The sequence below is a fragment of the Macrotis lagotis genome, chromosome 2 (genome assembly GCF_037893015.1).
Source record: "Macrotis lagotis isolate mMagLag1 chromosome 2, bilby.v1.9.chrom.fasta, whole genome shotgun sequence".
Taxonomy (NCBI): domain Eukaryota; kingdom Metazoa; phylum Chordata; class Mammalia; order Peramelemorphia; family Peramelidae; genus Macrotis; species Macrotis lagotis.
In genome coordinates, this window is record NC_133659.1 from 254929359 (window position 1) to 254957107 (window position 27749).

At 39.0% G+C, this 27749-nt stretch overlaps 1 protein-coding gene across 1 annotated transcript; it reads left to right on the top strand.

Annotated features, from left to right (window-relative positions):
• Nucleotides 1-733: 733 nt before the first annotated feature.
• LOC141511621 (keratin, type II cytoskeletal 4-like) lies at nucleotides 734-11351 on the top strand. The gene is made up of 9 exons (XM_074220739.1): nucleotides 734-1228; nucleotides 4435-4649; nucleotides 5419-5479; nucleotides 6976-7071; nucleotides 7288-7452; nucleotides 7888-8013; nucleotides 9540-9760; nucleotides 10709-10743; nucleotides 11092-11351. Exons 1-9 carry the CDS (start codon nucleotides 734-736, stop codon nucleotides 11349-11351), a joined length of 1674 nt encoding a protein of 557 aa, XP_074076840.1.
• The last annotated feature ends 16398 nt before the right edge of the window (nucleotides 11352-27749 follow it).

Consider the following 27749-nt stretch of genomic DNA (forward strand, 5'->3'; position numbering starts at 1 on the left):
ATTTTGTGCCTATTCTGTGCCAGACATCATCGAAGCTCTAGGGCAAAAGACAAACCCTGCCCTTGGGAAGCTCACAATATAATGATCAGAGAATTACTTATACCTTTGCTATTTTTCTTCTTCCTTGAAAATCTAAAGAATGACTATTCTTCAAGGACATTGGATGAGTGGATCCTCAGTGAAATATTCTTGTTTTGGGGAAAGTAAAGGATAGGGAAAGCAAGACAGGTAACAGTTTTCCATCAATCTGAGAAAACTGCATTGGTGGAAGGGGGGGGGCTTTCTCAATCAATATGTTAAACTGAGCAACTAGTTGGAGACAATTAAAGTCTTCAGTGTCTAAGAAGTTACTGCCTGGGTTTCGATCCCACCCTGATGGGAAAAAAAGTGGTGAAATACCGACAAATGAAAAACAGCCTCTTGGAGGGCTCTTGGGAACCATCTCACACCCCTCATATTGCCTAGGCCAGCAGATAGTCAATAGATAATTGAGAAAAACCTGCTAACCAAGCAGTTATTATTTGACAAACTGTTCCCTAGTTGGAAGGCATTAATTTATTTTTGTCATTTTTTAGTTTAATGCTGGAGGGAAACCAAACCCATACATTTGGACAGTTGCCAAAGCAAGCAGGGAATATAAAAGGGGATCCTTCCTTTTTCCCACCAGAGGAGTATCCAATAGTCTTCTTGCTCTTCTCTTTAGCTCATCTTCACTTACTCTCCTTTAGACATCATGAATGGGCAGGCTGTCAGGAGATCCCAAGTTGGAGGCTATAGCAGTGGCTCTGCTGTCTTGCCTGGTAGGAGCCGGAGAGTGGCTGGAAGCTCCTCTGTTCTGAAATATGGAAGCTATTCTGGAGGCAGAGGCTCTGGCTTTAGCAGTCATAGCCTTGTCAACCTCGGAAGACACAAGAGCATCCTTACCAGTGTGGGAGGTAGAGCCTCAGGCCAAGGAAGCCTAGGCTATGGAGGCTACACAGTGAGCAGCTTTGGAAGTGGAAATTTTAGTGGTGGCAGTTTTGGCTTGGGAAGCTTTGGTCTAGGTGGTTTGGGCGGTGGGTCATTTGGCCCTAATGTCTGCCCTGGTGGAATCCGTGAAGTGGTGACCAACCAGAGTCTTTTGGAGCCTCTGGATGTGAAGATAGACCCTGAGGTGCAACAGGTGAAGACCCAGGAGCGGGAGCAGCTCAAGGTCCTCAACAACCAATTTGCTACCTTCATTGACAAGGTAAGTCCCAGCATTTTACATTCAAGGAGCCATGAATAAACTATGTCAAAGAACTACTAAACTTTCAGAGGTTATCTTTCTACTCTGTTTCACTGTTTTTTTGACAGGAAAGTGACTAAAGTTTTTCAAGTACAAGGATAAAGAAGACTCATTTTCTCCAAAATTCTCCAAAATAAAGGAGCTAGAGTAACTTTCCAAGATAACTCCTTCTTGGGGGGGAGGAAGGTCTCAACCTTGGCAATAAGATCTTCCCAATATTGGACTTTATTTCATTTCCACTTTCAAGTTAGTACATTTGAATTGTATCTGAGTGATGTCATCTTGAAATAAAAGAAGATCTTTTCATAGCAGAATCTTTGATATTTTCTTAGGCAAGAAAGAGACCCCCAAAATAATGGTATGGGATTTCATATGAATTTTTATTTGTAAGGGGCATTACAAGCATGCTGACAACATATTAGTCCTTCTAGAATTGTAGCCAGGAAATTGTAATGATGGGGAGAGATAATAGCAAAGAGTGAAGAAGAGGAAATGGGGAAGATGGGGTATTGTAGGTGAGATGGTCAGTTGACTTTAAATTCTATTAGCCAGGCTAGCAATTATCACTAGGTCTAGAAATATCTGGACTCAGATATAAAGATGGAACTTTCTATTTGATTGGGAAAATATTTTTAAATGAACCTTAAAATCATGGATCCTACTTAATCACAATCTCCACAGAACATTTTAAGATTTATATTTGCCAATGGTAACAAAAGAAAGAATAGACCATGAAGCCAAATCTCTTATTTCAAGACCAAGGCTCTTTCCTTTTCAGCAAGCTATCATAGAAGGTCTTTTCTGACCTTTTCCCAGTCTTCCTTTCTTAGTCAATCAATGAGATTTTAAATTGGATATGCAGGCAGTAATGTTGTATGCCTGTAACCCCTTCCACAGATCAAGTCAGAGGCTGGTGGCTCTCTTGAGTTCTGGAATTCTGAATTGTAGCAAGGATTAAGCTGATTGGGAGTCTTCACTGAATCCTATACAATTTTGACTCAGTGGGGAGAGAAAATGTAGTAGGTGAAAGTTTCAGTCTATCAATATTCATATTGGGCTGTGAGTGGCTGTTGTACTTCCAGCCTGCATTAGATATTAAATATTACAAAGGATAGAAGGAAGGAAGCAAAAAAGGAATGAAGAAATTTTCGAAAGAGGAATAGATGGTATGAGGGAGAGTGGGAAAGTGGTTAGGAAAAAAGGAAGGAAGGAAAGAGGAAAGGAGAGAATGAGGGAAGGAAAGAGGAAAGAAAGGAAGGAGGGAGGGAGTGAAAGAATAAACAGGATTCCTCCACTGGTACAGGATGAAACATTTTATTAAATAGTTATTCCTAAATTGACATAGCTAGGAAAACCCACCTCTTGATAGCTATCTGATTTCAGCTGATGAGCAGAACTGAATCAGACAGGTTCTCAAGCAGCAAACCACTTGTCATCCCCAGAGTGTCTCCAGCTTGCTGGATGGACTAGAGCTTTTGTAGCATTATGAAATTATATTCTCAGAAATGGGAAGGACCTTGGAGGACAGAGGCCATAACATAAGTGATGTTCTCCTCTACTTCAGCCCCCACAAGTAGTCATCGAGGCTTCAAGAAACCTAAGTCCCCTCTACCCCAAGATGATACATTGAGGAAGAATGAAAAAGAATGAGTTCATCTTGGAGATTCTACTGGATTAGTATTGGATTAGTAGTCCTTGGACAACCTGGAGCTGTTATTACTATAGGAGCCTCTTGAATGGGAGCAGTGAGTTGTTGTGCAAGTTCGGGAGGGTTCTTTTCAAATATGAGATGACTGTCATTTTCCTTGCACCAAAGAAATGTCATCTAGCAGCCTCAAGAAAAATTCTGCCTTAGGAGAGTTTAAGGGTGGAGATAATCAGTGGAGGGACCAGTAACTTCTGTTGAATGCCTATTGTGAGCAGAACCTTGAAAGATGAGAGAAAAAGGAAAAGAAAGAAAGAAAGAAAGAAAGAAAGAAAGAAAGAAAGAAAGAAAGAAAGAAAGAAAGAAAGAAAGAAAGAGAGAGAAGGAAGGAAAGGCAAAAAGGAAAGGGAAGGCAGGAACAAAAGGAAGGAAGGAAGGAAGGAAGGAAGGAAGGAAGGAAGGAAGGAAGGAAGGAAGGAAGGAAGGAAGGAAGGGTCCCTAGATTTTGTACTTATCAAATGACTTAAGATCACTTAAAAATCAATATGCAGGGGCGGCTAGGTGGCTTAGTGGATAAAGCACCAGCCTTGGAGTCAGGAGTACCTGGGTTCAAATCCGGTCTCAGACACTTATTAATTACCTAGCTGTGTGGCCTTGGGCAAGCCACTTAACCCCACTTGCCTTGCAAAAAAAACCTTAAAAAAAACTATATGCAAATAAATAAATGTGAAGCAACAGAGACCTAACTGGGTAGCTGAGGGTAGAGGAGAATGGAAGAGTGATAATCAGGGAAGGCTTCCTGATGGAGGGGACCTTTCAGCCAAGGTTGAAAGGAGGGATGGAAGGAGAAACCTTGTAGGGATCTGAGAATGAAGAATTGAAAATCATGTTAATGACTTTTTAGTACAACTGTACTTTTCCTCAAAGGAGAAAACAGGCCTAGAGAGATGAAGTGAATTGTTCAATGTGAATGATGGAGAATGGGTAAAGGAAAAAAGCATGTATTAAATGCTTACTGTGCACAGGCACCATTCTAAGTGCTTTATAGATATCTCATTTGTAGGAATCCTGCAGGCTAGGTGCTAATAATATTCTCATTATACAATTGAGGAAACTGAGGCAAACGAAGATTAACTGATTTGTCCAGGGTCACACAGCTAGTAAGTCTCTGAGACTGGATTGGAATTCAGGTCCTCCTGCCTTCCAGGTACATCCACTGGTGTCTAGACAGTAAGAAGCAGAACTGGGATTGAACCCAAGCTCTTTATAGGGAATGACTGTGTCATTGAGAGTGAGAGCTGCTACTAAATGGCTATGTGCTTTGAGCAAGTCCCTTCTTTCTGTGTCCAAATTTCCTCATCTATAACATAAGGAGGGTTGGACTAAGTGATGTCCAATATTCTCTGGTGCTCTTAGAGCCCAGGATGCTGAGATTATGAGAAGGGCCCTCTGGAGGTCCCAGTGTCCTCTGGTCTGAGGCAATTTCTGTTACCTATAGATTAAATTTTTTTCCTGATTTCAGGTTCGGTTCCTAGAGCAGCAGAACCAGGTCTTGAAGACCAAATGGGACCTGCTCCAGCAGCTGAATATCAGTACCCGCCCAGCCAATCTGGATCCCATCTTTGAATCATACATCAACAGCCTGCAGGCCCATGTGGACACTCTCAAGGCTCAGCAGAGCCAGCAGGACATGGAACTGAAGACCACTCAGGAGTCAGTGGAAGACTTCAAGAAGAAGTAAGTGGAGCCTATGGGGGAACCATTACCATCTATGGGAGGCAAATGCCACCTTACTTTCCCTGCTTCTGAGAGGGTCTGAAAGACAGTTTCTCTCATGTGTCTGGACCTCAAAAAGGAAACCTATGTCTTGTTTTCCATAGACTACAACCATTAAACAGGTGCTCCTGCTGCTGTGACCCAGGGAAAAAAAGACAGTTCCCTGCAATGAATATAATAAAGGCTTCACCATGAATCATTTAGGGCAGGCAGACTGGTTTAGTAGAAAGAGTCCTGTCTCTGGTGTTAAAGGACCTGAGTTCAAATCTTGCTTATCTGGATACTTAATAGCATGTGAAGTTGGGCAAGTCACTATACCTCTAAGGTTTGAGTTGTTTATTCCTAAAGGGATGGGGTTGGATTAACTTATCCTGGACATGTTTTTAAGTTCTAGATTAGGAATTTAATCTTTGTGTGTGTTTGTCTTAGATACTCTTGACTATCTGGAGAGGCCTATGTTCCTTCTCAGTATAACTTTTTTTCAAATTCATAGAATTTCAAAGGAAATATAGTTATTTACAACATCTACCAATCTATCCTTCTATCTATCTACTTTCTATCTTTCTTTCTTTCTGCAAAGACCAAATTCTTAGATTCCTGGTTTGTTGCAAAGACTAAGGCCTAAACATAGGGGATTTTAGTAAAGGGGACATTCCCTGTGATACAAATATTTCAAAAATGGTCATCAAGGCTCATGGTGGTCACTTATTCATCTTTTCAATTTAACAAGGTATGAAACAGAAACCAACGCCCGTACAAATGCTGAGAATGACTTTGTGGTGCTTAAGAAGGTACGTATAGCTAATCTTTCACTAGGAATCAAATAAGTAGGTGTCATTTTCCTGGTCTTGAGAAACTTTATTTCTTCACTCACTGATCCCCAATTATTCCATTTATGAATAATTCTAGTTCCCTTTCTACTTTTCAGGTCTGGGTGATTTAAATCTCAGTGAAGTCTAGAGTGATCATACTAATGATAAGGCAAATGTAATCAGATTTTGAATTTTTGCACTAAAACATCATCAGTAAATCTTGCATAACATAATGTTGGCTATGATTGTTCTCTACCTCCTTGGACAATATTCTTGCCAATTGGTGACTTTTGTTGCATGATAATTTTGTTCCAACTCCTGGTATTAGAAGGGAAGTTCTTTTAAGTCAAAACATGGTTTTAGTACTTTTAAAAAATTAAATTAATGCTATTTTAGTAAGAGTACAGTTAACTGGTGTAGTGGATAGAGGATTGGGCCTGGAGTCAAAAAGGTATATCATTCTGAGTTCAAATCTGACCTCAGACACACTTACCTGTGTGACCCTGGGTAAGTCACTTAACCCTGTTTGCTTCAGTTTCCTCATCTGTGAAATGAGCTAGAGAAGAAAATATCTTTGCCGGTACCTTTGCCAAGAAAATCCCAAATGGGTTCATGAGGAGTCTGAAATGAACAATAGTTTAGTACTTGGGTTTATTATGAATTCTTTTTATCCCTGAAGGGGACGAAGTATGGTTGAGATGCACAATAACCTAAAACAGAAGCAGTTCAGCAGCAGTTTGAGAGTAATGTCACCCATCCTCAGCATGGATAAGGGAAAAGGAAGAAGTAAATGACAGAGTTGACTGAGAACCTGGCTACCTTTCGATTTTAAATTTATTTATTTACTTTCACATTACTACAATAGTATTATAAAAACAACATAATTCCCTCTCCCCCCACAAAGATAGAGAAACCTCAAGAAAAATAAAGTGAGAACAAAAGAAAAAAATATACTTCAGTCTGTTGTTCAGATACCATCAACTCTATCTCTGGGATGGGTTGCATTTTTTTTTTATCATCAGTGCATCAGAAAAGTTGCTTCAATATTGTTTTCCCAAAGTTTTTAATGCTAACTATAATTTCCTCCATTCTATTCCTCCCCACTCCCATTAATTCTATTCTCTCTCTCTTTTCACTTTGTCCCTCCTCAAAAATGTGTTGCAGAGTAAACTGGCTGCCCTTTTGATTTCTCAGGCAATCAATACCAAAGCTGAAAGGGATTTCAGAGTTCATCTAGTCTCTCTCATTTTATACTTGAAGAATCCTGAGAAATCTTGTAACCTGAAGATTAGAGAATTGGGATTTGAACTTAAAATGTGAAGGATCCACACCAATTCTTCCCAATCTGACTTTTTCTCTTGTGCTTTTGCCACACCAGCAGACCAACCTGTACTCAGAACATATTCAAGAAGTATTCTAGCATCAGGAGTCCTCCCTAACTTCATCTTTATACACTTTCCCCTGCTTGATTTTAGGATGTGGATGCTTTCTACACAGCTAAAGTTGATCTTAACACTAAGGTGGACAATCTTCAGCAAGAAATAGAATTCTACACAGTTCTGAATGCAGCTGTAAGTATAGGGGCTATCTCCTTCAATCCAACCATCATAGTTGGCCCAGGAGACCCTGTAAAACAGAAAGACAGGGGAGAAAAGCTCTCAGGAGGGAAGGAGCTCTGGTTTGGTCTTAGGGGAAGAGATGGTTCTTCTAACTTTGGGAGAAAGAAGAGTCAAAGAAGAAGATGACTTCAGTAACTATTAAAGACCAATTCATACTATGTCTTTCAGGAATTAGCCCATGAGCAGGAAACTGTCAATGACACCAGTGTGATCCTTTCCATGGATAACAATCGTACCCTGAACCTGGACGGCATCCTGGTTGAGATCCAGACTCAGTATGAGGATATTGTTGAGAAGAGTAAGGCAGAAGCTGATACCTTGTACCATGCCAAGGTGAGTGAGGGAACCAGACAACTAGGGCACAATCTGATCTTGGAACCAGTACTTTTTAAAGCTTCCTTTTTGGGAAGGATTAAATGGAAGAATCCTTATCCAAAACTCCTGGAAATTTTATCCAGTGAGAGAGTAGGTTTTATTGGACAACTTTGGAGAGTTTCTATTATTTGCAAGGCTAGATCACCAAGAGAACTCTCAAGGGTTCATAGATGTCTTTATCTGAAATCTAATGCTGCAAACTGACTCTCAATTCTGCATTGACTAAATTATCTTTCTGTAGTCAGTGATTCTGATCACAGGTCAGGATTTAGGCATTCTGCTCAAGATGACTTTGAGTGTACAGAGAAGTGGACTAGTTTACCTGAGGACTACCATCATCTGGGCAATCTCCCTTGACTTCCTTTTGACTCTGCTCTTTTCCCTTCACTCTAGTACCAAGAACTTCAGATCACTGCAGGGAAACATGGGGAAGATGTTAAGGTGCTCAAGACTAAGATCAGTGAGCTGAACCGAACCATTCAGAGAATACGTGCAGAAATCGACCGTGTCAAGAAACAGGTAGGGGCTGTACTTTCACTCTTTTGTGGTCAAAATTACCCATGCCTATGGTTTCCAGCTCAGTGAATGAACACTTTCTGTATCCATGTGCAAAACTCTGTACTGGATGTTGAGTGTGAAGGGAGAAAAAAAAAAGCTGGGGGCAGGGGAGGGGACAGGCTTCTGGAACAGCTTCAGAATAAGGAGGTGTTTTAGTCTCTGCCCTTGGGAAATTTGTGAAATGAACCCAATAAAGAAAATGTGAATGAGTCATGAAAATTAATCACAATGAGAAGGTAATGTGGTACAAAACAGAAAATAAAATACTAGAGCAGGCATGAGAGACTAACAGAATGATCAAGTTGGGAAAAAAGGAAAGAAAGGAAAGGGGGGAAAAAGGAAAGAAAAAAGGAAGAAATAAGGGAGCGTAGAAAGAAGAAAATATTTTCTAAGCATCTATTATGCTTCAGAAACTATCCTAAGAGCTTTACCAACATTTTTTCATTAGATGATCCCAACAATTTTGGGAGCTGGATGTTCTTATTGTCCCATTTTACAGATGAGAAAACTGAGACAGGAAGCATTTAAATGACCTCAGGTTCAACTGGCCCCAGTTATTAATTTTCCAGATGAGAGAAGAGAGGTACAGAAAAGTTCAATGTGGAAGCCAAATCTAGAACCCAGGTTTCTTCTAGGTCCAGTGAATTCAAATTTCTGATTTGACATTGACAAATTAGATGACCGTGGGCATCACTTAACTTCTCTTTGCATCAATTTCTTCATCTGTAGAATGATGAGAATACCTTGCACAACCAATCTCAAAGGTTTGTGAGGAAATAACATTTAAATTTTAGGAATTTTGTTAGTTAAGTTTTTTTAAGTGCCATTTTATCTCATTACATCTTCAACTCTAATTCTGTTGTTTTTTTTATCTTCATTTAACTGCTGAGGGACTGAGATTGAGGGAGAATAAAATAACTTGCTCAAGGTGACACAGAGATCATCAGAAGTAGGCAATGAATTCAGGTCTTCCTGACTACAAATCCAGTGCTCTATTTGTATTCCCATTTGTTGTTGTTCAGTTGTTTAAGTCATGTTTGATCACCATGACTTCATTTGCAAGCATATTAGAATCATTTGCCATTTCCTTCTCTCTTCATTTTATGGATTAGAAAACTGAGGCAGAAATGATTAACTGACTTGCACAGTTAGTGTGTGTCTGAGGTTAGATTCAAACTCATAAAGATATTTTCCTGATTCTAGACCTAGTGCTCTATCCATTGTGCCACCCAGCATGGCATCCTCTAGCTACCTCAAAATCTCTATGTGCAAACCTCAGTGCTGATACTGACTACCTTTTTGACATTCAGTCACTTAATGTGTTGAGACTTCATGTTCCTCATCTGTCAGTAGAAAGGGCTGGACTATACTGCCAAGACTCTTAACAGCTTTCTATCCTATGATCCTATTCATTGGAGTGCTTCCTTATACATGAGTTTCTAACATTGAACAAGATCCATAGATTCCTCTCACTCTATCCTCTGTAGAATGCTTCAGTGGAACAGGCCATTGTGGAGGCTGACCAAAAAGGTGAGAAAACTGTCAAAGATGCTGAGGACAAACTGTTCCAGTTGGAGGTTGCCCTGCAGCAGAACAAAGAAGAACTCACCCGGTTGCTTAGGGACTACCAGGATCTGCTCAATGTCAAGCTGGCCCTAGATGTGGAGATTGCTACCTATAGAAAGCTACTGGAGGGAGAAGAGAACAGGTGAGCTCAGCAAGACATGCCTCCTCCTAACTGCTCCTGCCCTTGTAGATTGGAGTCATGGGACCTTAGAATTTTAGAGCTCTAAAAAGGACCTCAAGGGTCTTCTAGTTCAGTCCCAGCCTGGTCAGGTTTCTTACTACAACCTCTCTCACAAGGGTTATACAACCTCTGGTTGAAAACATTCAAGAATAAGGAATTTACAATTTACTACCCAAGTATTTCCTTACAATTTTGGACAACTCACATTATTAGCAAGTTTTTATTTGTTTGTTTTCTTTTCTTATATGGAGTGATTGTTAGCCTCTCTTGAGAATATCTTGTCTTGGACATATCTATCACTCTGTGAATCGTTGACAATGGATACTAAAATGCCTAGTTGGTTTAGTCATTTTGGCCCCTTGGTGGAAGCAGTTTGAAAATCCATGGACCAGGTAACTTGAAGTATTGCATTCAAAAGAAACTTTGTAATTTCATTATGTGAAAATGATTTAAGTAATTAAAACATTCAATTGAGCAGGAGTCATTATAATGGTTAATATGTAAATATATTCAACAAATGTGAAACTTCCTATTTTAACTAATTTCTTTAAGTAATTAAGTGCTTAGCTCCTAGTCAGTAAAGATTACATGCTGCTCAATAAGTTCATGTGTTAACATTTGTGCTTTTAAAATTTTGGTATCCTGGGGCTAGTCACTCACTGTAGGTGGTCTAATGACTTATGAAGGGAAAAAGTAGTCTCAGATAACAGGGTGATTATGGGGGATGAGTAGAAAGTATCTGGGAAGCAAATGGTTGAGGATGGTTGTCCTTGTAACTCATCACCCTAGCTTAGAATTAGTCATGTTGGAATTCTTTAATAGAGCAGGAATTATCAAAATCTGGAATTCTTTTCCAAGCCTACTTAGAAGGCTGATTGATAGCTGTGTTTTTTCTTGCTCTCATCATAGGCTTTCTGGAGACTTATCTAATTCTGTGAGCTACTGTAAGTAACTTCCTTTGGGGGGTAGGGGAAGAATTTTGTTGAGTTCCTAACTCTTTCTTATCTGGGATGGGAGCTACCTTTATTTTTATATACAAAGAAATGGCCCTGGGGAATATCTAGCAGGGTAGACAGCACCCAGCATATAGGCAAGATGGGAGCTAATAGTGGGGGAAGTATCAGAGTTGTTTCAAAGTCTAGAATGAGGAGGAGCTGGGATTTGGTCATGAGTAAGGTGGGGAGGCAGCTCACTTTTGAAGATTGTCGATTTTGTGAGTAGGATGGATGGATGACTGGGAACATGTTATGATATTCTTCAAGGTCTTGAACTTCTTTTCTTTCTCCCTGTAGCTGTGGTTACCAGCAGTGTCTCATCCACTGGATCAGCATCCACAAGTTTTGGTCATGGGAACAAGAGTTCTGGAGATGGAAGCAACATATACAGCTCAGGAGCTGAATATAGTTCTGGCACCAGAGCTGGCTCTACTAGTGCTTCTTTTGGATCTGCAGGGGCCAGCTCTGGGGCTGGAACTCTAGAATCTAGTTCTGTGAAGACTCAGGGTTCAGGACAGGGAAGTCAGGAGGGCTCCTCTACCAGAGTGAAGTTCTAAACTCTTGGCTTAGATTTTTGGCACCCTCAAGTTTACTTAGATGTAATCTCCCACATTCTGGCCTCTGATCCATCCTCCCATCTTATGTCATCTAGAGATTGTGATCTCTTGAATCAAAAGCAGATCTCCTTTCTCTATTCACCCTTCTCAGTAAAATTGGGAAGGCAGGAAGAGGATTTACTTTTAGTGTTTTTTGATTCAATTTTTGTTTTCCTTTCTACTTGGTCCTTCCTCTTATTCCTTTTCCATTCCTTGGAATTTCTACCACTACCCAGATTGCTGATAGAAGTTTGTTTTCCCCTTCTTCCTATTCCATCTATTCCTAGTTCTAAATAAATAGTATAATTATTAACCAATTAGTGTCAGCCCTTGATTATCTTCCCTAATGCAGAGAAGATAATCCACAGAAATGGATGCTTCAAAAAAAGTTACGTCCATTAGGGTGTGCATTGTATGAAATTTATTATTTTTATTATTATTATTGTTATTGACAGCGGGGGTTTGTTTTTCTGCTCAGGCAGATTTGCCATCTTGAATACATCTCACACAATGGAGAGAATAGGTAAAGTCTAGGAGTATGCCAAAGGGCATATTTCTATCTAGAACTCAAAACTTTTCTACAAAAAGCAGAATCCATATTTGAATTGTTGACATTTGACCACTAATATCTACCAATCTCCAGGGACCTATTAGTTTTATATTTTTTAAATACATTATTAATCTTGGAGGGTTCAAAGAGAACCCCATGAAAAAAGATGAAATATGTAATTGCCACCAAATGGAGTGTTCAGCAAAACAGTGAGCTATCAGTTGAGGATGAATATTCCTTCTATGTATTTGGGTCAGTTGAGATGTAAGAATTAAGCTGTGGCTGATACTATTTGTGAATGATATTTGTTGCCTATGCTTTTTTACCTTGTTTTAAAGCCTTGGATGTTCTCCTTTCCTCTTCTCCCCATCTCATCAATAAACTTCATAAAAAAATTATGTTGTGTCTAAATATTGATCATGGGTACTATAAAAATGGAGTTCAGTTTTCCCTAATCATATTCCCACTCAGTCCCCTCCTCTAAGACAGGACCAGTTAAATATTCCTTAATTATTAACAGAGGACATTATATTGATTAGAGGAATAATAACACACTTATATAGTGTGCTTTCTCATTTACAAGACACCTTCCTCACAATGACTCTAGGAAGTCCATAGTGCATGAATCATTATCCCCATTTTCCAGATTAGAAAACTAAGTCTTACCTATGTCACGTGACTGACTTCCCCAAAGTTACACATGTAACAAGTCTCAGAACCAAGCCTGCTAAATCTGGGTCCATCTTTCATGGATGACGTCATTCATTTCTGGCTAATTCTGCTAAATACTTTTGTATAGAGACATGAATATGGATTTATCTCATGTCCTGAGACTCAGAATGAGATAGACATAACTCAGGAAAGCCTGTGGAAAGTTTCAGAGGATATAAAACTTTAGGACCAAAAGGGGGATAAAAAGCATCTCAGGATCTAGCCCCATCCTATATTTTAAATAGCCTTTGCTGGGATTGGAAAGTGTCAGAGGATATAAAACTTTAGGACTAAAAGGGAGATTAAAAAGCATCTCAGGATGTAACCCCATCTTATATTTTAAATGAAGAGGAAAATGAGACCCAATGGGAAGGGCTTGCCTGAGGTCATACTGAAAGTTCACTTTTATAATTATTCTTAATTAATACTAATTGAAAATAGTGTTTTTTGACCTGTGGGGTTGTCATAGCTATGACTGAATTGATGCTGAGTTCTTTCTTAGTAATATAGTTCCTAATTATTGTCCAACTCAATTCAACATTTTCCAGTAATATTATGTGCATGTGAGTGCGTGCGCACACGTGCACGCGCACACACAGATACAATCTATACTCATTATATAATGTAAATTCAAGGGCAAGGACTTTAATTTTAATCTTTGTACTCTCTAGTAATTTGTAATTTTTATCTTTGTATCTCTAGGAAGTTAGAGTAACCTTGGTGATACTCTGTTGTTGTTTTGAAGTCATTTTCAGACATGTCTGATTCTTCTTCTTTTGGGTACTTCCTTGGCAAATACTGAAGTGGTTTACCAGTTCTTTCTCCAGCTTCTACTACAGATGAGTAAACTGAGGCAAACAAGATTAAGTGACTTGCCCAGGGCCACACATCTGGTTAGTGTTTGAAGCTTGATTTGAATTTAGGATGATGAGTCTTCCTGGCTTCAGACCTATGCCCCTGTTAAATAAATACATAGTAACCGTGATTTATGTCTGAATCTATAAGTATGCTATTAGAGGTTAATAAAGAACATGAAGACTAACTCACAGGGTGAAGAAGTTTTTTCCAGTTCAGCTTGGGTGAATGAGTTGTTCAGAGTGAATTTATCAGTATAGATTAATAATAACTTAATGATAACAATACTCAATAATAATAATAATAATAACTTAATGATTACCAAAATTACTTATTTGAATCCAGAGAAATGCTTAATAAAAAAAATCAATCTGAAATCAGAGAAGGTTTGAGCTGGCTGTATCCAGAACCACTTTTGGAACTGTGATTCTTGGTACTTAACATGCATGACATTTCTGTATCCATAATCTATGTGGGGGATCTCCCTCTTATACTTACTTGCTGTGAGCTCATGGAGAGGTCTCTAAACTCTCTTTTAGCTCCTTCACCTGGAAAAGAACAGAAAACTATCCTTAGTTCCTATCAGCACTGATATGATAATCAACTGATAATAGTATGTTCAAAAATTTGTGAATTTTAAAACATTTTATACCTTCAAATTACCATAATGATGTTAAGCATATACCTTCTATTTTTTCAATATTGGATCGCGTTATCTCTCCCAGGCTAGAAATGTTGTGGTTTCTTTCAATCTAAATCCCCTTACCTAGTCACATAGAAAATTGACTTGATGTTTCCTGCCTGTGGGAAATAATCAAGTGTTTTGATTTCACAAGAGAGAAAGAATCTAACAGATATCTGTGAGGATAATACATTATAAAAGCCAGGCTGTTTGGTCTTCCTGGAAACTCAAGAGATACCAATCTGTTCACAGGATAGAGAGAATTAAGACAAAAGGAAAAGGTTAAATGACTTTGAATAGGGTAAATGGGAGTATGTGTTATCATCCCTTGCACCTGGAGAAGGAAGTAGCTGTTCTTGCTCATTAGTATAATGAGCAGGGTGGGGAAAACATATTGGGTGGCTGGGGTGGTGGCAAATGTATCAATTAGATTTGTGACCCCAGCCAATGATTGGCACAAAGGGGTAGGAACTAAGCCTTTGAAAGTGCATATAACATCTAGCATTTTGGGGTTTTGGGGTCCTTCTCCCTTTCAGAGAGGTGTTTCTTTTTATTAAGATGTCTTAATAAAAGAAACAGTTTAATCCCCTTGGACTAAGTATTCCTTAGCCATTTATAACAATTTGGGTGTTTGTTCTCAGATATAACATAAATCTCTTCTTCGATATTTTCCCTTTGATTTCCCTTGATGGCTTGATTTCAAGCCCACTTTCTTGGTGTTCTCCACCTGGGTGGGTGGGTGGGGGTGTATCTCAGATATTCCTGGGAAGATTGACCCAAGGGTTTGGAGTCAAGTTATTAAAACGTCTGAGGGTAAGAACCAAGGTAAGGGACAATCTCCAAGGTGGTGTCCAGAGCTGCCCTGGACTGTCTGAGAAATTCTCCAAAGAAGGAGAGGCCAGAGGTTAATAGGATGCTCCAAAGGGAGGGAGGGGGATTTGAAGTCCTTCTCAGGAAGTTCCCCCAAAACCAAAGCCCACCGAACAAAAGATAGCAGGCTGGACACGGGAGGCCAGGGAGCCTCGTGGTCTGTAGTCAGGAACCATCAGTTGGTAGCCAGAATGCTGAAGGAAGGAAGCTGCTGATAAGATCCAATGTGAGTATGGTCTGGTGGGAGTGTGTATAAGTGTGTTGTTTGTGTTTGTGTGTCTGTGTGTGTGTGTGGTATGTATTAGTTATTTCTGGGTTGGTGAACTCAGTTTAGTTTAAAACTAGGGGAGGTGGGAGTTGAGCCCAGGAGTTTCAGAAAGGAGGAGGAGGAGGAGGAGGAAGGAAGGAAGATCTGTAGATGTCAACATATCTCTCTGAGCCAGCAGCTGATGGATGGCACTGGAGAAGAGGGAGAGGCTCTTAAAGACAAAGCTGTGATGGGGAAAGTTTTAAAGGAAGTGAGAAAATTTGAAGGGAAATGATGATTAAGACTGAGAAGTTATAGGAGCGATGATTTCTACTTTAATTCTAAAGGTTGAGTTTAGCAGGAGGAGTGCCCCACTTGCCCATGGAGGAGGAGGGTGACAGGATACTTAGCCTTAAAGGGAAAAAAACTCCACCATAGGTATGATATGTGATTGGGAAAGGAAGAAAATATAAAAACCACGAGTTTGGGGAAGCACATTGAGGATTTTAAAAGAGGGGAACTAGTGCTATTACATTCTAATAAATTTGTACAGAATGGGAGGAATTAAATAACCTAAATTGTTAAATTGGTTTGGGATTTTAAACTCTCTTGAAACACCTTTGAGTTAAAGGGCAGTGGAAAAATACATAATTATGTTATCAGGGACATTTACTGATTTCTTTTGGAAAAGATAAATATTGTAATAGGGAAAGAAAAATTTTGTAATCTGATTTATTGTGATGTTAAATTGATATTGATAGTACATTTTCAACAATTTATAATGCCTTTTGTTGGTAAAGAAAGTTTGCAATAATTTTGTCTTATCACATGTTTGTGAAAGGGAATATGTGTGGTGTGTGTGTGTGTGTGTGTGTGTGTATAAAATGAAGCTAAAAGTAAAATCTACTTAACATCTGTTATTTGAAAATAGGAGAATGTATTAATAATACCTAGCATTTATAGCATAAATAAAAATTGCATTGGGCTTTTAAGTGTATCATATGTATGAGACTGGATTCTTGGAGGATCTGGGTAAAGAGGACTGGAAGACATAAATGTAAAGATAGTGGGATATTCATTTTGCTCTTGTTCTAAAGGGAATAAGATGTTTAAATAAGAATATTATGTTCAATGTAAATTAATAATGTATGTTTAGTTTTAAAGAAGGTAAGAATGTGGACTTCTCCCTTGGTAACTTCAGACAGCTGATGTGGGGGCTCTAACAGATGATTGAACAAATAGCAACTGTGTGATCCCACTGAAAGGTAAGTTATTGATGAGTAAGCTGTATTTCTCAGTTATGTGATATTCCTTTGTAACTGTGAAGAGATTATATTTACAATATTTGGTTATCTTTTGTGAATATATAAGCTATTTGAATACTATGATGTTAAAGCCTGGGATTATCATGTGATTGCTTTGAATAAAGGGAAATATCAAAAATCATGATCCCCTCTGGGATAGATCTGTGGGTTTGTGAATAATGTAATAATGGAAGGATTGTTTTTGTATAATCTAGTATTGCGTGCTATTCTTATTGCTGTTTTGTTATATTGGAATTAATAACACATGTTGGAAATTTAAAGTCACCTAAGATGTTCTAATGGGTTTTTTTTTGTTTTTATTTTTGCAAAGCAGTGGGGTTAAGTGACTCACCCAAGGCCACACAGATAGGTAATTATTAAATGTCTGAGGTCACATTTGAACTCAGGTCTTCCTGACTCCAGGGCCGGTGCTCTATCCACTGTACCACCTAGCTGCCCCTGTTCTAATAGTTTTAAAGAATTCTAAAGTAATCATTTGTATGTTAGGGAGCAGCTAGGTGGTACAGTGGATAGAGCACCGGCCCTGGAGTCAGTAGGACCTGAGTTCAAATTTGACCTCAGACACTTAATACCTTCCTAACTGTGTGACCTTGGGTGAGTCACTTAACCCCATTGCCTTGCAACCCCACCCACCCAATAATACAAATAATAATTTGTAAGTTAAGGATCGCTAAACAAGGTTATGTATCGAAGTTTCTAGCTACATATATGTATGTATTCCAAAATTGTGGTTGTTTACTTGAAATAAAAGCATCTATGTGATATGAGAAAGATAATTTGAGATTTTTCTGTGACTATATTTAGCTGATTGCTATGTGAGAATTTAGGAGGTGATAGGCAATCTCCTAGCCAAAGGAGGTGTTTATTTGTTACATAATACAACAGGCTAGAAGGAAGGGTCTCTAGCCAAGGAGAATTTGATATACCATCTTTATATAGAGATAGAAGAGATATAATTTCAGACAAAAGGATATAGGAGGCAGGAGATGAGGCATATAGGGCCAGTCATAGTTAGAATTCCAGGTTTTAGCAAGGACGCAGGAAGAGTACTCAGAACTTAGGTAGGGAATTCATTAATTGGCACCCCATTAAGACTATAATTGGGATTTAGTGAATTAGACTCACTCAAAATTCTAATAGATAAAACAACTATTTTAGATCATAGGACTTTTAATCAATTTTCACTTTTTAAATCAGATCAGGATGGTCAGCAAAAAGGAAGTGTTACTGAATCAATGTGTTGTTCTTGGAACCAAGGAAGCCAGTGGACTGAAGATGTTAGGTAACAGGGATGTACAGTCTAAGGAGTATCTTTTCAGTGTGGCCTGAGGCTGGACCTTTTTGATCTGGATGAGTGACATTTGGATAATATCTCACATGGTAGAATAAATCTGGCCTAAGACATTTGACTACCCACATGATCTCTGACTGGACACTTACATTCAATACTTATATCTGTAAAGGAATTTTCCTTTGATGTCTTGGATCTTTATAGTAACTAAGCAAAACAAGAAAAATAAGTTTTAGGTCAAGTGGATTTAATTGTCAGATAGGTTAGGTATGGACTCTGACACCTGCTGTCACCTACATGGTTAGATAGGAATTAGCTCCTTAATTTTATGTGTTAGAAAGGATATATAGGTAAGAAGAAAAATGGGAAATTTTTAGGATAATTACACTTTCAAGGTCTAGTTTAAGAAAAGAAAAGTGGGTCAGACAAGTACATCAGGGAAAGGAAAATCTGTGGTATATTTGGGAATATTTTGGAAAAAAATTCATTTTGGTTGAGGATGTTTGAGTCATTGTAATGAGAACAAAAGGTTAAGAAATGTATATGTTACAAGCTTAAGTTAATGTGGTAATTCTCAGTGGAGTTTACTCATGTAGTAAAACACTTATGAAAATTTATTTTGTTGAAGTGAAGTATGAATATCAATATGACAGTGAGTAAGGCAAAATGTAAATTGTAATAAGCTCCAAAATCTCATTGTCTTGTGATAAAAACACGTGTTTTGATCTGAGTAAAATGTTAAGAGTTTCTTTACTAGAAGAAAAGACCTCAACAAGTCACCTGAGTTGGAGAGGACTTTTTGGAACCGATTCAGAAGATGCAGAAGGACATAGTAGGATGTCTCCAGGGAGAAGAGAAGAGAAAAGAGACACTGGACCAATTCATCTCCACTATCTCTTGCCTTTGTATACATTGTTTAGTCAGTGGACTTATACCTGTAATGTCCCTTTGATTCTGTAAGTGTGACACCCCTACTTATGCCCCTCTCCTTATGGAAAAGAGGAGGAGAGGCAGGGTGATAATGTTCTTCATTGGGAGAAAAGGAGGGAGATTATTAGGTGGCATGATTATATCCTATATGAGTCTGCATATCCTTTCTAGGAAGAGTCCTATATCTGATTTAGAGAAGGGGGTATGAGTAATGGTGGAGTAGAATTCAGCTGACAGAAGTCATTGCCCAGTCTTGAGGTGTGGCTAACTGTGGTAGTCTACCAATCCCCTTGAGTCTGGCTTAGATTCTCCATTCCTGGTCAGAGGTGCACTGTGGCACAGGATTCTGGTCCAGAGGAGAGAAACTCCAGTGGCATATGACTGAATCAGTTCAGGGTGACTATTATCTATACCAGTCTGGCCAGTATATTTTCCTGGAAAGAAGCTAAAGTGTGTGAACTTATGTCAAGAAGCAGGGTACATATATTCTGAGCTGTACTACTTACAGAGATACATGGACTGAGACTCATGTGAGATGTAATTATGGTACCTAGATCCTTTGTCAGGATCCATTATGGTAAAGAAAATTGTGATTACTACTGCATATACCCATCTTCCAAGGGTTGATAAGGGAGTTGTTATCTAGACTTATGGGCCTGCTACCTGGGCACAGGATAGGAATTAGGACTATGGAATCCCAATTTATATCCTGATTAGATTCTAAGCTATAGTGGAAAAAATTACCAATTATTTTTTATTTTTATTTTTTAGGGTTTTTTTTTTTTGGCAAGGCAATGGGGTTAAGTGGCTTGCCCAAGGCCACACAGCTAGGTAATTATTAAGTGTCTGAAGCTGTATTTGAACTCAGGTACTCTTGACTCCAGGGCTGGTACCCTATCCACTGTGCCACCTAGCTGCCCCCCAAATTACCAGTTAGATACCTAGGGCCCTAGACTCACTGTCTGGCTAAGCTTTGCAAACAAGAGATAAATTAGACAATCTGTTCATTAGAGAAGAAGAAGTTTATGGTAAATTTTATCTATAAAATTGCTGCCTAAAGATAGATGCCAATAGACAAGTAATAAAGAAATAAGTAGGGACATCAGAAAGTTGGTAAATCTGGAAAATAGGATGGGTCCAGAACAGATAATGAGGAAGTAAGATCTTTATAGAAAAAAGTCAATAGTCATGTCAATAAGGATTATGATTTGAAGGAGAAATTACTAGGAAGGTGTGGAAAGCAAAATTGATAAAAAGAAAAAAGGGGGAAATTATGAGAAAGAATCAAGTATCTTGCTTTCACAAGGGTGAGAAATGGTATTTCCAGAATCTCACAGATGTCTGTGAGGATAATACATGACAAAAGCCAGGATATCTGGTCTTTGTGGAAACTCAAGAGATACCAACCTGTTTACAGGAAGATGAGAGTTAAGACAAAAGGAAAAGGTTAAATAACTTTGCATAGGTTGAATGGGAGTCTGTGCTATTGTCCTTTGCACCTGGATAAGGAAGTAGTTGTTCTTGCTCATTAGTATGATGAGCAAGGTAGGGAAATCATATGAGGGGGAGCAAATGTATCAATTAGATTTGTGGCCTCAGCCAATGATTGGTGCAAAAGGGAAGGCACAAAGCCTTTGAAAGTGCATATAACATCTAGCATTTTGGGGTTTTAGAGCCCCTCTCCCCTTGAGAGAGGTGTGTCTTTTTATTAAACTGTCTTAATAAAGGGGCGGAGCCAAGATGGCGGGGGAGAATAGCCTTTCTTAGGAACTCTCTCCAAAATATTTCAAAAACCTTAAAATTATGGCTCTAATTAAATTTTCAAGAGAGAAAACCTGCAGAATGATCCGGTGAGGCAATTCTCCAGCCCAAGGTAACCTGGAAAATAATGAGAAGACTCTGTTCCTCAAGGTTAGAGGGAGCAATAGCACATGGGAGCAAAGGCACTCCAGCCTTCCAGGAACAGCCCCAGGGTGCCTGGGTCCTTGGAAGCCTGGGCTCTTGGCAGCAGAAGCAGTTTCCTGACCTGCCACCCCAGAGAACACCAAGCACAACCTGGAAGATCAGCAGGGAGATCTCTGTCAGAGTGAGCACAAAGCCCAGACCAGTGTAGCCCTCATCAGCATGGCCGTGGTCCTCGGCACAACCCAGATCCCAGGAAACAGAACCAGGCTTGTGGAGCCATCCAGCTGGAAGCCACCTGGCAGCTGCTCCCTAAGTGCTCAGCCCACAGAAGGTAAGGGAGTGGAGGGAGACTGTCGAGGTCTTTCCTCTGTCCCTGGAACATATTCAGACCCTAGTTGTAGCCTGGGGCCTCCACAGAACAGGGACCTTCCTCATAGCCTTGTGGCAGAAGGGTGAGCTTGTGGTCATTCACAGACCAGGAAAGCAGTTAGAGCCTCCCATAAGACCTTAATGAATTGAGGTCCTTGTGGTGGTGGCCCAATAATACTCAAAAGCTCAGGAAGCACCCCAAAACCAGGCATAGACTTGGGAAATGAGTAAACAGAAAAAAAAAGGAACCTGACCATAGACAATTATTATAATCCCATGGAGGACCAAAACACACTCTGGAGATGAGAAAGTCCAAGCTTCTGCATCTAAAGACTCCAAGACACATAGAAGTTGGGCTTAGGCTATAACAGAGCTCAAAAAAGATTTTGAAAATCAAGTAAGGGAGGTAGAAGAAAAATTGGGAAGAGAAATGAGAGAGATGCAGGAAAAATATGAAAACAAAGTCAGCAGCTTAGTCAAGGAGATCCAAAAAAATGCTGAAGAAAATAACATATTAAAGCCCAATTTAGGTCAAATGGATAAAACTGATAAAAAAAAAAGTTAATGAGAAGAATGCTTTAAAAGCAGAATTGGCCAGATCAAAAAGGAGATAAGAAAGCTCTCTGAGGAAAACAAATCCTTCAAATGTAGAATGGAGCTAAAGGAAGCTGAAAGACTTTGTGAGAAATCAAGGTACAATAATTCTACACCAAAAGAATGAAAAATTGGAAGAAAATGTGAAATATTTCATTGAAAAAACAACATATCTGGAAAACAGATCCAGAAGAGATAATTTTAAAATTATTGAGCTACCTGAAAGTCATGATCAGGAAAAGAGCCTTGACCTCATTTTTAAAGAAATTCTACAGAAAAATTGCCTTTATCTTAGAAGCAGAGGATAAAATAGAAATTGAGAAAATCCACTGATCTCCCCTAGAAAGTGATCCAAAAACAAAACAAAACCCCAGAAATATTATAATCAAGTTCCAGCACTCCTGAATCAAAGAGAAAATATTACAAACATCCAGAAGGACACAATTCACATATTATGGAGCTACTGTCAGGACTACACAGGACTTAGCAGCAACTACAATAGGCCTTGGAATATAATATTCCAGAAGGTAAAAGACCTTGGAATGCAATTGAGAATCAACTACCCAGCAAAACTGAACATTCTCTTCCAGGGGAAAAGATGGACTTTCAATGAAACAGGGGAATTTCAAATGTTCCTGTTGAAATGACCAAAGCTGAATAGAAAGTTTGATTTTCAAGTAAAGGACTCAGGTGAAGCATAGAGAGGATGGACAAGAAGGGTAAATTATGAGGGCCTTAAATATGATGAACTACATGTATTTCTACATGGAAAGATGAATGGATAATATTCTTATAAACCTTATCATTTAACAGAGCAGATGGAAAGAGCTTTTATAGATGAAGCATGGCAGGGAGCTGAGTTTGAAGGTATAATATATTGTAAAAATGGAGTCAGTGGGTGAAAGGGAAATGTACTGGGAGTAAGAGAAAGGAGAGGTAGAATAGGTTAAGATATTTCATGTAAAAGAGTCAAGAAATAGCTTTTACAATGGTATGCAAGGGGGAAGGTGGGGGGAATGAGGGAGTTCATTCTCAGTGGAAATAGCTTAGAGAGGAAACAGCATACTCAAAAGGGTATAAAAATCTAGAAGAAAAAGGAGAGAAGGGGTCAGGGGGAGGGGAGTGGAGGGGGGGAATGTGGGTAATAGAGGAGAGGGTAGATATAGGAAAGGATAGTCAGATAGAACACATTTTCTTTTTTTTACTTTTTTGCAAGGTGGTGGGATTAGGTGCCTGTCTGGGACCAAGGGTCTGGGTGGTTTCTGGGTTTCTGGGGTGGGATTTAGTCTTGGGGGCTCTGTCCACTGTGTCACTCAGCTGCCCCACAGAACATTTTAGAAGAGGGATGGAGTGAAAAGAGAGAGAAAATATAAAACAGCAACTGTGGAAAAATATGGAAGTAACTTCTATGATGGATTTATAATAAAGGATGTGATCCACTGGAGACAGAGCTGATGGTATTAGAACACAGATTGAAACACATTTTTTCCCCTTCTTTCTTTCACTTTATTTCTCATGAGGTTTTATAGTTTTGTGAGGGGAGGGAGTATTATGTTTATTCTGAAAAGAAAATTTTAAAAAAGATGTCTTAATAAAAGAAACATTGTATTACTCTGTACTAAATATTCATGAACCACTTATAACACTGCCTGAACCTAGTTTGCTCTGTTTTAGGCAAGCCTTGGTTAGTTTAACTGTCTCAACTCTCTCCCCACTCCAATTCATTCTCCATTCAGCTGTCAAAGTGATTTTACTAAAACTGAACTCCCAACCACATCACAACCCCATTCCCCAGTGGTTTTCTATTACTTCAGGAAGCAAACAAATAATCAAACAAAATTATGTTTAGTAGTCCTTTATAGTTTTCCTTTCTTCCCATCCCCTCATCCCCCATTCTCTACCATAAACTTCTTACACTTTATTCCCCAACATTCTTTTATTTAATGACATTGGCCTCTTGACTATTCCACAAATAAGAAACTCCATCTCCAGCTTCTGTACATTCTTTTTGACTGTTCCTCAATCAATGTCTGGAATGCTTTCCCTTCTCAACTCTACCTGCTGGCTCTCCTGGTACCCTTTCTTCAACAGGATGCCTTTCCCAGTCCCTCATGCTTCCCTCTCAGTTATGTTCCATTTTTTTTCTGTGTGTGTATATATATATATATATTTTGTTTGTACTTTTTCCTTCTCCTTGTCTTTTCCATTAGATTATGAGTTGTTTTGAGCTATGGGCTGTCTTCCCCCTTTTTGTATTTTCCTATGCTTAGCACAGGATTTGGCTAACAGTAGATGCTTAAGAAACACTTATTAACTGATTACCTGCTCCCTGGGGTTCATCATATGGATGTTTTATCTCCTGAGCCCAAGTGATTCACCATCCTGAGTCCCACAATAGTGGGGGTAATATGCATTTGCTATCATGATTCTTAGAGGATTTCCTAGCATGAGTTGCCATGGAGGCCTGCATATGAAGATGGCTGGAATGATTCATAAGGCTAGAACATATGTCAGTGCCTAGATACAGTGAGTTGGGATGCAAGATGTCCCCAAAGAATTTAAAGTCAAGGGATACTTTGGAGTTCAAGAGAAAGCATTTATTTGGAGGATTACACTCCCCAGAACTGAACTGATCTACCAAAGGGAGACCTCAACTGAGGAGAGTTGAAGTATATAGTTGAGGGGATGTAGCTCTGAGAGCAGAAATGAGATGATTAGGGATATGTAGATGAGGGACTGTAGCTCAAAGACTTAATCCTTTTAGGCAATGCTAAGCATTTATTATGTTGATAGGGGTTTGTTTTGTGATTGGAGACATGGATTTATGCAGTCCTTGCTAGGGTAAGGTACTTCACCAAGGTCAATGATCTCATCATCAGTACCATTTTGTAATTCTGCCAACCCCCAATATGCTATGTTCCCTGAAGAAAGCAATTTCCCCTCTCAGATTTCTTTACTTTAGCTGGAGAAAACTTCATCCTGCCTTCCATCTCTTCAAGAACCTTTAAAAAGATGTATGTGTAAATGTAGCTTATTCTCCCAACTAGAAAATTAGCTCCATTGAAGTAGGGGAAATGTTAAGGGAAACATATTCTATAATTAATCTGTTCCCTCTGTACTGACCATGTACCTTCCATTGACACTGATCCTACCTCTCACCTCCCTCCCACTATCCAAGTTATGAGAGGAGGTCAATGAACTTTTAGTAATGTACCTTACCAATCCCTGACAAGAACTCAGATAAGTCTTGCCTCCCAGGCCCCAAAGCTCTCATTAATAATAAGTCTGAAAGGCTTAATCTTTGACTTTCCAACTCTCATCTACATAACTCTAATTATCTCTGCTCTCTGAGTTACTGCCTAATTTCTGAATCAGGTATATTACATATACCTAAATTACCTCATCTCTGACCTGTCAGCATCTCCCTATGTTTTACTTAACAATCTTGTTCATTCCTCAGTTGAGTTGCCCATCCTTCTTTGGAGGACTTTGCTCTAGGCAAATGTGATACTCTGCCCCTTTGTTCTTCTCTACTACTTATTTCCTGGTTGTTTGTCTTCTTGTGATGGCAGCCCACTCTGGCATAGCCTGATTGCCTAAATAAACTCTCACACTCTTTCCTCCCTCATAACTGTCCTTGATGTTCTCACTAGCCCATAAAAACATAAAACTTTTCTGTGAACTTTTTATAATAATGTGAACTATTGCAGGAACATGTGAATTAAAATTTAAGCCTTTCCTTACCCTCATGAATTGGTGATTTCTTCACCAAAGATGAATCACATTCATGTTTAAAGTGCCCCCTCCCCTAAGTCAGTTTCTCCTAGCTTCACCATGAGGGCCAAGAAGGTTGGCTCAGCTAAATGATTTCTGTCTCAGCTCTGACTCAGAGCTGTGCTCACAAGTAGTTGTGGTAACTAGCTGATGAATTGAATGTGATTGCTTAGGTTGTTGAATTCTGTTTTTGTGTTCTAAATCTCAATAGAGAGTGACATAATTAGAGTGCTTGATTTAGAATCAGGAACAACTGATTACCTTTCTTTGTATCCCAAGAACTTAGGGCAGTCACTGGTATGTAGTAAGACTTAATCAATTCTTGTTTACTGACTGATTGACCTGGGTTCAAATACCATCTTTGACATTTTCTTCATATGTAAAATGAAGATAATAATAGCTGTTCTATCTGCCTCATAGGGTTATTGGGAGGCCTGCAAGAGACAATATCTCAAGCTGCTTTGCAAATTTTAAAGGACTCTACCTGTGATTTCATTGTTTTAGGGAACTCCCCTGTCAATGAAGGATCTTCTTTGGAACTGAAAGTTCTAGAATACTTAGAGAGGAAAACACCTTGTCGGAGATTCACACAATGAGCAGGTGTTCAAAGTAAGATTTGAGCTTGGATCTTCTAGTCTTCAAGATCAGTTCTTTCTGGCAACCTGTGCCTATCTCTTGTTTTAGGATTGGAAGGGATTTGATTCTCTCATCCAATCCACTTACTTTACAGAGAAATAAATGGAATCCCAGAGAGGTTGGTAACTTGCCTAAAAGCCCAATCTTTTTCCACTTGAACTTAAATATAGACCTTTAAAAGGTCCCAACTCAGAGCTACAGGATTTTTTTCTCCCTAGGAATTTGATTTTTGTTCTTTTGATTTAGTGACTAGAAGTAAGAACATATATGGAGAGTTGATTGGATAGGTGACTGTGAGAATGTTGAACAACAGGGAGTAGTGGGGAGAATCCTTAGAGGTCAAAGAGGCATTTGTATGTAAACCCTATATCTGAATTTTTAGAGACCAAGAAACCTAGAGATTTACAAGGAGGGAATAAACATTTATATATCACCTACTATGTGCCAGGAACTATTTACTTTACAGTTAATATCTCATTTGATCCTTACAATAACCCAAAGAATTATTATTATTATTCCCATTTTATAGTTAAAGAAACTGAAAGAGAAATGTGCCCAGAAAAAGAAATGACTAGTGTCAGAGACTGAATTTGAGCTGAGAGCTGCTTGAAAATATTCTATCCACTATATTACTTTTGGACAACTAGAGATCTGAAGGTCTCTAAGTCAAAAAACCTGGAGACCTAGATGATAGTAGATCTGAAGAATAGGAGGGCTAGAGACTTAGAGACCTTTGGAACTAGATTTGTAAATTTCTAGGGGATTAGGGAGAACTGGGGGATTAAAGGCTTAGATATTTCACATTTTTCTAGGGGGAGGAAAGGAAACAGCTTGGATAAATCATGTCATCCTGTTGGTAGGAGAGAAGACAAGGTTAGGATGGGAATGGCATGCTCCAAGGACATTTTCCCAAAATTCACTGAGCATGAAGTCCACTGCATTCAGCAAAGGCTACTGTGCCTGGGAAAAAGGACCACTTGCATTCTCTAAAGAAAAGGGGGAATATTCCCTCGAGGGGTAATGTAGCTTTGTCCAGTGGGTTCTGATAATTTTCTGGAGGGCAAGTGCTGAAAGAAAAGTCAAGTTTCTGGTAACTGGGATGCCAGGATGCTGGTTCCCTAGGGATTTTCCTAGTCTGATTTACCATTTTTCAACCTTGACTAGTCAATAAGCATTTACTTGGTGCTGATTCTGTGACAGATACCATATTAAGCTCTAGGGGTACAAAGAAAGGCAAAAGACAATTCCTGCCCTTGAGAAACTGACAATCTAATGATCAGGAAATTACTTATAGTTTTGCAATTTTTCTTCTTTCTTGAGAATCTAAGATGAGTGTATAATTAGTGAGATGTTCTTGTTATTGGTAAATGGGGTTAGGGGAAGCAAGAAAGGAAACAGCTTTCTGAAACAACAATCTGAGAAAACTTCATGGAGGGGGGAATGGCTTCCTCAGCCAGTACTCTAGCTGGGAAGCTAATTGGAGATGATCAAAGTCTCTGAACTTCAGTGTCTAAGAAGATACTGCCTGGGTTTTGATCCCACCCTGAGGGAAATGAAAAGTGGTAAATACCAACAACTGAAAAGCAGCTTTTTGGAGGGCTCTTGGGAATCATCTCACAC

Coding starts and splice junctions, on each gene's coding strand:
- LOC141511621 (XM_074220739.1), top strand. CDS start 734: ATGAATGGGCAGGCTGTCAGGAGATCCCAAGTTGGAGGCTATAGCAGT. Junction 1,229..4,434: donor TTGCTACCTTCATTGACAAG/GTAAGTCCCAGC, acceptor TCCTGATTTCAG/GTTCGGTTCCTAGAGCAGCA. Junction 4,650..5,418: donor GTGGAAGACTTCAAGAAGAA/GTAAGTGGAGCC, acceptor CAATTTAACAAG/GTATGAAACAGAAACCAACG.